General features: G+C 42.1%; 1 protein-coding gene and 1 long non-coding RNA gene across 2 annotated transcripts in view; one reads left to right on the top strand and one right to left on the bottom strand.

Moving 5' to 3' along the window:
* The window catches only part of AGGF1 (angiogenic factor with G-patch and FHA domains 1), a 26,064-nt gene extending 20,864 nt beyond the window's left edge, over window positions 1–5,200 (bottom strand). The window contains exons 1-5 of the mRNA XM_062612420.1: window positions 4,952–5,200; window positions 3,950–4,046; window positions 3,320–3,525; window positions 2,323–2,469; window positions 1,677–1,865 (exon numbers count right to left, since the gene is read on the bottom strand). Of these exons, the coding sequence (XP_062468404.1) occupies window positions 1,677–1,865; window positions 2,323–2,469; window positions 3,320–3,525; window positions 3,950–4,046; window positions 4,952–5,122 (810 nt within the window). The 5' untranslated portion in view covers window positions 5,123–5,200. The remainder of the gene's footprint in view (window positions 1–1,676; window positions 1,866–2,322; window positions 2,470–3,319; window positions 3,526–3,949; window positions 4,047–4,951) is intronic.
* LOC134160439 (uncharacterized) overlaps window positions 1–12,349 on the top strand; it is a 456,110-nt gene that overhangs the window by 30,035 nt on the left and 413,726 nt on the right. The window lies entirely within an intron of this gene.

Raw genomic sequence — 12,349 nt, forward strand, 5'->3', positions numbered from 1 at the left:
CAAGAGTTGCTAACAAACCACCTATATAAAAATATTTTATCAACATAAATTAAGCTAAAGACAAGCACCTATTTCTAGAAAAATCAAATGGCAGAGGCAGACTCTGACTGGATCCCAAAAAGTAGTCAACATTATTTGTCAGATCAGAGCAAATGTGCCACAGAACATTTATAAATACACTTGTGTATTTTGACAAGTATGTAACAGTTGATCACAAGACTAAATTTAGGAGATTTGTTAACTGCATTATACGATAATGCAATTAAACCCTTATTTCTACTAGCTTTCAATGACCCTTATTCTACTAGCTTTCAACTACTAGCTTTCCTGATGTATGATGAATGAAGTTCTGTATTAACAATACCTTTTGAGAGTGACAGAATGCTAATCCAGTAGTTGTACACAACCTGCCCAGAAGCTGGATGCTGGTAAAACTCCTAGCTTCAACTGTGTTGGCTCCCCTCTCCGAAGTCTTAAATGACCATTACATTACTGCTGCTATGTATACATCTCATTATTTCAGAACAGAGTGGTTTACATGAAGTTTTCTCAGAGAAGAAACTCCCACATCAGCTATAATCACAGAATGATTGAATTTGGGAGGGACCTTAAAGATTCTCTAGTTCCAGCCCCCCTGCCATGGCCAGGGATACCTTCCACTAGACCAAGTGGCTCCAAGCCCCATTCAACCTGGCCTTAAACATTGCCAGAGATGGGGCATCTGTTTATTTATTTATAAAATCTGCAGTCAATCCACTATCACTATCCATTTAACCTACCTTCACTGGTTCTTAATGTAAACAGTTTCCATTTTCAAATCTTTCATAAGATCTCAAGTCCCAGTACAAAATTTTCAAACTTGGTACTGGTGCTACGTAACTGTTATGTAAGAAGAGAGTACCTGTGCACTAATACAATTACTTCAGATTTCAACCTATCAGCTTGACTGAGGCCCACAGAATGGAATTATGCATTGAATAATATGGCTTCAGTCCCTTATAGTGATCATTTATTAAGATGTACAGCTTATTCATGCACTGTGGACAACAAAAATGTATTGAACAAATAACAATAGGAGAACATAATATGCAAAGAATTTGAACTTCACAGATGTTTCCTCAATCCTAAATGATATTAGAGATACAGTAAAATGTCAGTGGCGTGAGCTTTGAAATACAATCACAAAGAAGGGGTGGTGTGTGCATGTGTTTCCAAACCTTCAGTCAGTTTTTGATTCACCATATGAATTTAAAAAAAAACCAACCAACCAACCGGAACAAAAAAACACCAACAAAAAAAAAAACACAAGCCAAAGCCCCAAAACCAAGACACTGAGGTAATACTTTCTGATGTAAATCCAGCCCACACAATACCCTGAATTCATTCTGGTGTGGTTGCTGACATTCAATTTTAGAGATCTATACAGTTGTACTGTAATAAAATAACACTAAAAAAGTGAGGGGATCCAAGTTTAGAGTTCCATCCTTAATCACTCAATGGGAAAATTATCTGAACACTAATCACACATTAGCAACCTGCTGTATACAGTTTAAGGATGTTTGAACCCTTCAGAAATACGCATACATCTTCAGCATAAAACTAAACCCCACATGATAAATTGCATCATGAAAAAAAACCTAGGTTTCATGCTTTCTGTCTGTCAGTTCTAATGTTACCTTATGGTCATTTGTAGTAATCCGCTCCGGCTCTTTTCTCTTCTTTTTCCCTTTTTTATCCCTGGTGTGCTGAGTACCAGAGGTCTGATAAGACTGCAGATCCACTCGTGAATGAAACTGGTATCGGCCACTTTCCACATCACAGTAGTAATAAATTCCAGTTGCTGGATCATAATATAGTTGATTTTCCTTTATAAGGAGCAAAGAACAGCGTTATTGTCACTTCAATAAATACACTCATCAAAGAAATACCTAGTTAATAAGGAACCATATACTAAGTTCAAAAAAAACCAAACCAAACCAAAACTGAAATGTGGTGGGCTTGACAAGGGCTGACTACCCGGTGGTCTGTCCAGCCAGGCTCTTCAATTCTTCTCCTCACCAGGACTGGGGAGACCACAAGATGAAAAGCTTGTAGGTCAAGAAAAAGACAGGGATATCACCATCATGGGCAAGCGAGATTCAATCTGGTGAAAATAAACTGACTGAAATCATCAACAACTAATTTCCATTACTATTCATCTTCAGTAACATGTTTTTCAAATCAAAGTCAGTTTTGATCTTAGTCCTTTGCTCACATCAACTCTTACTACTAAAACTTTTGCAACAGAGAAAAAACACCAAGGGTTTTGAAAATGATCCTTACTGAATTATAGTAGAATCCAGTACTATGGTCATAATACAGTCCTGTATTTTCATCATAAATAAATCCGGTTTGTGAAACAGCAGCTTCTGCAGCAGCTCTCAAGCTCTCTGCCAAAGAACCCTCCGGCAATGAAGTATCTTCTGCTTCCTGATACCAGAAAGTAACAAATTATATTTTCTTCCAAAAAGGAGCACTTTACAATACCCTATTTTAAATAAAACAAATTAGTGTTTGATGGACTTGGATTGTTTCAATAGCTATTAAACAAGAAGACAAAAATCTAGCTGTAGTTTACTGATTAATTCCTACTGTGTCTTTTCCCCAACCTTTATTCAGAAGTAGTTGTGATGAAAAATATACACAGGAAGTATCTTTCAGTACATTCCTGAAAAAGATTTCTGCTTTGTTCCACTTCAGTTGCTAGATGCTAAGGCACAAAATCAGCTAAGCTGCTGGATAACAGAATGAGAAAAAAAAAAAACAACCAACCCCACAACAAAAGAGACACTTAACCCCCCCCCCCCCCCCAAGAACTTCCTTCCTTCCTTCTCTGTTGTCTCCTTATATCAATGGAAGAAAAGTACATTTTCAGATAGGTAGCATGACCATCTTGAACATACTCTACCGATTTAACGCCACGCTTCCACCCTATGTAGGACATGTTTTTTTTCTGTTTGTTTGTGTTCTTTTTAAACAAATCTAGAATTATATTACACTTGAAACATACTACAGAAAGAACTAGCTACACAGTGCAAGGATGTTTGCCTGCTATTATCAGCACCAAACCATCACACACACACACAAAACCCCCAGCCAACCAAACAAAATCAAACACCCCCCTCAAAAAAAAAAGAACAGCAAAAAAAATCCCCACAAAACCAAACCCCAACACCCCCCTTCCCTCCCCAGTGACATCAAGACCAAAGCACATCTTGGAAATGTAATACCAACAGGGTGATAACTTCAAAACTGGCAAAGCCCCGAACATTTCTATAACCTGTGAATTCTGGATGAAATTTTCCTCTTCTCCACCTTCAGCAACTTTGGTGCTATCCGTCCCTAACGGAACATTAACATCTGTCTGCAATTCTTCTGTGGAATTATGCTCAGTGCCTTCAGTCTCATGATTGTGCTGCACTGGCAATTCAGCTACACAATCCTGAGTATCAGTGTGATTGTAGTAATCTTCATAGCAGTAATAATCTGTGGATGTGGGAAGGGAAAGGAAGTTGAAGTAGCATAAATTAGCAAGGCAGTATCTTACACAATGCAGTTTAAGGATCCTAAATCTTAAACTGGAAATTCAAGGTTGTAAGTAGCCTAATAAAAATCAGTTATTAGGTAGTGCCTCTGCTTTGAATTTATTCTATTCTTACTGAAGAAACTGTATCTTGTTTTAATGTACTTTGAAATCTGGTAAAGCATGTATGTGTGTAATACATGAGATTACTATGTAACAGACTACTATGAGTTCTGCTACAGTCTGTGCTGTTTTATCCTGTTGTAAAAGGAAAGGCTTGAGTAAGTAGGAAACAGTCCATGAGATGTCAGGTTACTGAGCTTAATACAGAGTTGAAATATATTTTATATAAGATAATGCCTGCTAAATCAATCACTCCCTTTCTACCTGCTTGTGACCATGCAGCATAGTCCTCTGTCTGTTCTTCTACGCTGTATGTATCCTTCTCCTTCCTACTGAGGATCTCTTTAGTGAGCTCTTCAACCTGAAAGAACAGCATCTTACAGAACACAACACTGGATTTTAGGGATCCACATCAGAAAAGAGTATCAGGTTATTCCACATTCTGTAATTCAAACACAATACAATTGCACTACAAGTGTTTCAACTGGGCTTTGGGTGGCAGCACACAATTTTCTACTTGAATGGCTGGCATAATGAAAAACATAATTTCTGCTCACAAAGGCTATAATGGCAAGCACTTAGAAGGAAAAATAAAAACTTAACCAAAGTTATTCTTAAAATGACCACCCTGAAAAGTTGGATTTCAAGCAACACTGTTCAGTGGTGACAAACTGTTTCATTTTATGAAAACACAGAACAGTTTGGGTTGAAAGGGACCTTAAAAATCACTCCGTTCCAGCCCCCCTGCCACGGGCAGGGGCACCTTCCGCTAGAACAAGTTGCTCAAGGTCCTGTCCAACCTGGTCTTGAACACTGCCAGGGATGGGGCAGCCACAGCTTCTCTGGGCAAGCTGTGCCAGTGCCTCACCACCCTCATAAGCATCCATAGGACAGTTCTTCCATTCTTCCTTTACCTCGCCTTGTTTATTAAGCTTCTCTTCTGCTGCTAAATGCAGTTTTCCTTCTGACTGCGAAACCAACTTTGTGGCTGAGAAGACGTTACCACTCCCACACCACCACCTGTCGAGCCAAACCTTGAGCGTTGACTCGGGACAGCAAACTGGAGCCAGAAGATGCAGCAGCACGCTTGCTGGTCGCTGAAGTCCCTCCCGCAGGCTAGGAGAGCCTGCCCCATGAGCTCGGCCAGGGCGGAGGGAGCCAAGGATACCAAGTCGGGGGAAGACGGCAGCGCGGATGCCTGACAGGGCTGCTACCGGCTGCCGTCCGGCCCGGAGAGAGGAGCGGGCCGCGGGAGCCGGGTCGTACCTGTCTCCTCAGCGCCTCGTTGCCCTCCCGCGCCTCGCGGTAGAGGCGCTCGGTGCGGCGCAGCCGCCGCTGCGCCCGCTCCAGCTGTCCGCGGCAGGCGCCCAGGTCCGCCTCTAGCGCCGCCACCCGCTCCCGCAGAGCCCGCTGCTCGCCGCCGGGCGGGGAGGCCATGCCCGACCGACCGCTCCTCAGCGCCCGCCCGCCGGCCGCCACCGGGCACCTGCGGCGAAACGGCGGCCGCGGCCTCCCGCACAGGGCCCGGCCATGATGCCCGGCTGGCCGCACGGACGGCGGTGGCGGAGCTTGCGGCCCCTCCCCGCGCGAGAACTACCCCCGGGCGGCGCCGCCCAACGAAGACTTCCCCCGCCGCGCGCCGGGACCGGTCCTACGGGCGGGAAGGCGGCGCGACCCGGAAGGGGCCGCGACAAGTCGGAAGTGACGACCGTGGGTGCGCGGCAACCCGCTGGGGTGGGTGCGGAGCAGCCCGAGCAGGGGCGGAGCGGTGGAGGGGCCCTTTGCCTGCCGGGGCTCGGCGCTTACGCGGGGTTGTCCGGGGCTGGCACTGCTCTGTTAAGCCGTCTGTGAACGGCCTCAGCCAGAGCCGCCGCTTGGCCGTGCCCTAGAGGGCGTGTTGCTGCTGTCCTGGTGTGAGGTTTCCCCTGGAGCACGCGGTGCAGTGAGAAGCACGTATGTTGCTCTACAGACGTGCAGCACGGTTTCTTCCTTGATACTTCTCAGTGTATACTGTGGCACGCTGCTTCGTATCTGTACAAACTGCAGGGTTTGGAGAGTACTGCAGTTGTAGCTGCCTGTGCAGCATCCAGGGCTACCATGTATAAATCTATGCTCAGTTGTTAACAGTCTAAGCGTAATCTCTGTGCCTTGCTCCAGAAATATCCTAGTAGGTCAGAGCCTAACAGTTCTTAGACCTGTCAATAGCAAATATGCTGCATACATGGGCATCTACTCCTGCTAGCAGGTATTTCCTCAGTAATGCACCACCTTTAGAGGAAGTGTTCACCTGATGAAGTAATGTATCCATTTCATATATATAATAAATTTCATATATTTTCATATATGTCTCACACATACGTATATTTCATAGAACTTTATTGGTTTTGACCTTTGACTGATGGTTCTTACTAAGCTGAAAGACTTTCCAATGGGATGAGTGCTTTAAAGTTTGCAGTGCGTCATGATGCAGGCAACAAAGTCATAGCTATGCTTCTGTGGCTGCTGAATGCAAGGTGCTGGCTTATTGCCTGTCAAACTTTTGCATCAGCATCAAATTAGTGATTATTTTTGCCACTGCGACCTGTCAAGGCTCCTCTGAAAGACCTCACTCGGCAGATAATACAACCCTTTTGGTCTATGAGTTACAAGCTGAGGTAGTACTAACTTTGTTCAGTTGGTTCCAACAGTTGCTGAAGTAATGACTCATTTTCCAGTAAATTATAAGTTCAAACACCTGTGAGCTGGAAAATCACAGTACGTCACAGTATTATTTTAGCAGGAACACTACTTTCTGCTGCAAAGGCAAGCAGGTCATGCACAGCTCATTAAGTACCATACTGACCAGCCACTGCCAGAACCAAACGCCTGAACTCCGCAGGGGGGCCTACCTGAGCAGGCAAGAGACAAATCTGTATTTATTCATATCCTAACTGGAAGGAAATGGGTAAAATATGTATGTAGCTTGTCTTCTTTACAGCATTGTGTAAAATGGGGTAAAGCTCTAGTGTGGATTGTAGGTCTTAGGAAACACTAAGACAAAAAAATACAGTTTTAGACCTCAGTTTTTCTCTTCCCTAGTTTCTCATTGGAAAGGTTATGTCTTATGATCTCAAAATTAGTATATTGTCTCTGTCAAAAGGTGTTTCAGGTACTGCTTTTGTTTATATCATAGTGGTTTTACTTAACACGTATAAGTAAAAAGGGACCTGGGCTGGATGAAGATACTTTCTGAAAGAGCAGAGTCTTCATCCACTGTTTTATATTAATGTCAGGGAATCACACTATCTAATAAGATATTATTAAAAGATTTGCCTACTCTCAGGCCTTTGATCTGAAAGTCATAATCAGTCTAAAAATAACAGATTATGAAGTTGAAGCAGTGAAAAGATGATGAAGAATTATGTCAGCACTTCAAACAGTGCATATTCCTAAAGGTTTGCAGCAGAAGAAAATGGAGAGGATGGAGGAGATGTACATCCCTGGAGGTGGGCAGATGCACTGGGGTGCCTTGGTTGTCACCACTGAGCCTTGCTGTCCGGAAGCAGCAGACCAGGTGGAAGAATGGGGTATGCAGAGTGGGATTAATATCCACCTGCAGTTGCGTTAAGTCTGAAGAAGAAGGAGGTGGCAGCTGTCATCACAACTAACTAGCTTCCAAACAGACCTCTTGTTTAGTGAATGGTTCAGCCACAGGTCTAATGTCTCAGAACACAGCACTTCAGAGCTTAAGTCTTCTGAACATGTTTCGACCATTCCTAGTGCTTTTGACCTTACGACATTCAAGGATAACAATGTGAGGGAAACTCAAAAAATCCAAGTTCTAACCGTGGCTTTGCACAGTGCTCCTTTTCTCTGTAAAGCAGAAATGTAACAACAAACTAGCTTTTACCACTAGATGGCATTTAAGGATTGCGGTTTTTTTGGTTTTTTGGTTTTTTTTTTTTTTTAACGTCCTGAAACACAGTCCTGAAAACTGCCTAACTAGGCAAAATGATGGATTTCTAACAATTTTCTTCCTCTCTTCATGCAGTTTGGGCTTGAGCACACGAGTGAGTTATTGACACGGAAGCACACAAAGAACTAAAATTTTCTTGGAATAACTGTGGAAGCCTGCCTGTACATGCAAAAAAAAAGGTCAAATCTTAGCTTGTTGAATCAACTGCACTGCAGACAGCCACCGAAAATGGCTTGTTGCTGTCCCTTGAGATGATCTGATCTAAGTGCCACCAGCATAGTAACAGAGCAAGGCTTGCATATTGCCTCTACATTAGTTGGTACCTTAGAGAGAGAGTGATTCACCTACCTTTGAGTCAGCTTCTTTGTACCCCTCTCCTTAGGAATCGCTGCCCCTGGGAGATATCTGTATCTGTAGTGCTATAGAGTGAACAAACACCTTAACACAGGAGCCCAAGTTGCTCCAAAGTTGAAATGGTCTCTGAAATTGTGATTTATGTTAACTGCAGAGAAATAAATATGGATGGCCCTTTCTTGCTGTACAAGTGATAGCATTGCCTGCATTTTCTCATTACCCCCTGAGCAGGTTGTCGCAAACATCACATGCAATTACAGAGCTGCTACTGTGAGTCGCTATCTACCTGACAGTAGAAGGTCATAGGGGCAGCACCAACCTAAACTCCTTGGCTTAGATGCTAACTCTGGTTTCATGTTTTATAAAGGCTGTTCAATTATTTTTTTTTCCAGGGGCATAAAGCTGCCAAATGTCTGACATCTTTGCTTAGTGATTGCAAATAAACTGACAGCTTTGCTTAGTTGCAAAGGCAAAAATAGATTAATGTAGGCAAGAGTCAGAGTCGTAAATGTGGGCTGTTATCTGAAGACAGCAAAGCTCAATACCAGGGCTTCAGGAACATCTGCCCCTAATGATTCCAAAATTATTGCATCTAACACTCTCTGGGATGCTACAGCCTTCTCTAAGAAGGATGCCACTGTAGGATCATCATGCTGGATTTGTTAGCTTGTGTCATATGTGAGAGAAACAGTGCTGTTTTCACATATTGGGGATGGGGCTTTGCAATATTAAGGCACTGTAATATTAAGGCTTTGCCATAGTAAGACTTTGCAATATTGAGGCTGGGGCTAAGTTACTAAGGGAACGAAACAAAGGGTTTGAAATACCATGGCTTAAACAGATACACTCTGTGGTTAAAAACAATATCATCTTTGGGCAGCAGACACACTCTGTGGTTAAAAAGAATGGTATCTTTGTATGACCTATGGAACTAAGCCAGTGCAAACTGGTTCTGTAGTTAAACAGTAAGTGGGGGTGCTACATGTATGCCAGAGAGTTATGAAGTCGAACCATAAAAAGAGATAAATAAATGAGAGGAAATGGCATATGAAATAGCATAAGGGGAGATGTAAACAGAGACGAGACAGTTAGCATGTAGATTATATGCATCAGATAGGCTATGAGCCTTGGAGTACCCAAAAATTGAGAAATGAGGAAATTTGTGGATGGGGTAGAAAATATGAACCAAAGTTCTGCTTTTGCTGTGTGTGTCTACTTGCTAGGACACCTCCTTTTGCAAGATCACTAATAAGTAGCTGCTTCACTGTTATGTCTAGCCCTATCTTTTACAAGAAAAGTTTCTATCTAGAGACCGTTTCTCGCGTCATGCATGCCCCACTTGTCAGTGCAGCGGCAGGAAAGATTATTCTTTCTTTTCTTGGGGTATGCTGTTATGGTGTCCAATACCTGCAGTATGATTGCACCCACGGAACATGCCTCCCCACTCTGCTGTTTCTGGGTACCCATGTACAGTCCCACTTCCATCGGCTCCAGCTGCACTTCTGCTCAAGCCCTGCTGATGCTGCTCCTGCTCCTCATCCTGGCCTCTGGCAAACCTTAAACTAACAAGAGCCAGGCAACAGCACAGAAGTGTGTCGTTTGCCTGCATTCTGTGGACAGGGACTTTAGCATACACAGGCCTTAGCATGCCAAAGAAATTAAGATGACTTTGGTTGTTACAGAAAGAAAAAGTCACACAGGCCAATATAGAAGTAAATGGCTCAGAAACAAGAAAGCTTCCTGTGACTTATTTATCATGTTATAGCAGGGCAGAAATGACCAATCACATATGAGAACATGTGGGTGTTACACCTATTTGATGTGCAATACATACATGTTAGCTGCACAGCTTGTGGTCTTCCCACTTTGCCCCATCATGGTCGCACTACAGGTTGCATAGTTTTTAAGTTCTGGTTTTAATGAAGAATCAAAAGAAGCACAGAAGCATTGGATGGTGTGCAGGTGTGAATTTGTAATACATTGTAAACAGTTTGTTGACAATTAAAAGCCTGTCTTTAAAGGATATATTCTTGCAAATGCAGTCCTTTTTTATCAGGGTTACTGTGGAAAAAAAAGAGACAGTTTTGTGAGGGAAGGTAAGAAGCAACCTCATCATCAGGTTAATTAAAACAGGCAGCTTTGTTCAGCTGACTCATTTTTCAAGAGAAATTCTATAGGTGTATTATCAGTTAATTAAAAAATAACTGGGGTCGTGATCACAAAACTGCTGTAGTCATTTATGGCTATGGAGAGATGCATGTAACTATTCATATTGCAAAGCATTAGGTTGAGAGTCTCAATTAGAGCAAATCTGGTGTGACCTCTTTTAGTAAGTATGCGGTATGAAACACCTGATCAGCCACTAGAAGCCTGATGAATTAAAAATTATCTCAATAGCTTTATTATCAGAATAAGAACCAAATTGGATTTAATCTAGTTAAAATTAAACCCAATTATATTTCAGGTTTTTTAATTGATTATTAGATAATCAAATAAAATCCAAATGAAATCCAAATGAAACTCAATGACCAGGCTATCAGTGGTTTTGACAGGAAGCCAGACTTTTATTTTTTACATTTATTTGGGCTGAGATGCAGGCAATGCATCTGTTTTTTATCTAGTATGTACTTTTTTCTGCAAAAAATTACTATCTTTTCTGGGGTAAAGTAACAGTCAGGATTGCGGGTTTTAGCTCTTCTTTTCATTCTCAGCAGCCTCTTGAGTCTGATTCATTCCTCACATCCAGAACAGCCTCCATCTCACTGGAATGGAACAAAAGTTGTGTCAGATAAGCAATGTTCAACATGATATCCTGTTCCCAATTATGCCCCTGTGACTCTCCTGTGTTTTCTCCTCGGGGGACTGATGTGTCCTGGAAGAGAACTTTCAGGTTGTACTTTTTTTTTTCAGAGTTTTCCCTCTGAAACAGGGTCTTCTAGTATAAACTTAAAAAGAGTATTTGTGGATGTACTGTAGGAGTTTGTGTCTGCCTTTAACTGTAAAGTTATGTTTGCATGTCACAGACACATGTTTCAATCTAAGAGGGTTTAGTGCTTTTATCATGCAATCTTTTTCAGTCATTCTACTTAGAAGGACATGCCTTATTTGAGCCTGTGATCCTCGTTAGAAATATTTGTAACATTTTTCCAAACCATTCCATCAAGGTCTAAAACAGATCAGGAAGAATATTTATAGCAAGGAGGGCACAAAATGTCACCAGGAAGGCTATACTCAAAGGGACACACCGTACTTTGCGTTAACAGCTGGGGTTCAGCTCACCTCTAAAAACGCTGCTGAAAAGCCAGAGAAGGAAGGTGTAGCAGATGTTTTGGAGGGATTGCTCTGCATTGTGGCAAAACTTGTGGTGTCTTTCTTTTTTCACCATTCTGCTTAGTTGGCTTTCCAAACATCAATAAACCACAAAAATCAGCATTTCTTTGGTATCAGCAGAGCCCTCCAAAAGTTTTCCTCTTGCTGTCTATTAGGAAAGCACAGAAAGTAAGCAGGAATGCATCTGTGTTTTAAAAGCAGGAAGGTTAGCAGTGAAAATTCCCCCAAGACCATGGTTTCAAGGCAGTTCTGCACTCAAATGTTGTTTTCTCTTCCTCAGAAGCTATCACAATGGTTTCTTTCCACATGATGATTCTTCTTGAAAGCCAATTGCTTCCAAACCTTTGCATTAACCAGGGCCTTCTCTTTATATGGTATTTCTTGGCTGTCTTAGGCAGTTTTCCTGTTTTTTTCATAGCATCATAGAACAACCTAGGTTGGAAGTGATATCAAAAGGCCATCTGGTCCAATCAGCTTCTTGAAAACCTCCAGTGTCAGTGGCTCTACCATATCCCTGGGGATGTTGTTCCAGTGATTGTTCTCAGTCCATACTTAAGTTCTCAATCCATACTTACTAATATAGGTGGCTCTTACCTTGAGTATAGTGGTGTCCCTTACACCAGAACTTTATAATCTTTGTTAAATATTCCTTCTGGTGATATACAGTGGCTGACATAGCACAATGGAAGTTGAAAAAAGGATGGATGTAAAAATGGAGGTGAATGCGAAGTTTGCATGAATTTATTACAGCAGGTAATGAGTTTACCATAAATATATATATATATTTTTTACTAAGACTTAACAAGTCTTAGTAAGTAAGTCGCAGTTCTACTGCAGATGTGTACTGTAGAGTAGGTCTCAGCAGAGATTTCACTGGCCTTCAAACTCCCAGAGAAGGGGATATGGCAGTTCAAGGTGAGTTTAAAGAGGAACACGTAGAGAAAGGTTGCTCCCAAAGTGGTAATGGCCACTTTCCTCACTTTTCCAACACAGATATGTGAAATTCCTATGTTAAAATTATCTTA

The sequence above is a fragment of the Pezoporus occidentalis genome, unplaced genomic scaffold (genome assembly GCF_034315485.1).
Source record: "Pezoporus occidentalis ecotype Australia unplaced genomic scaffold, CSIRO_AGI_Poc_V1 ctg16, whole genome shotgun sequence".
NCBI lineage: Eukaryota > Metazoa > Chordata > Aves > Psittaciformes > Psittacidae > Pezoporus > Pezoporus occidentalis.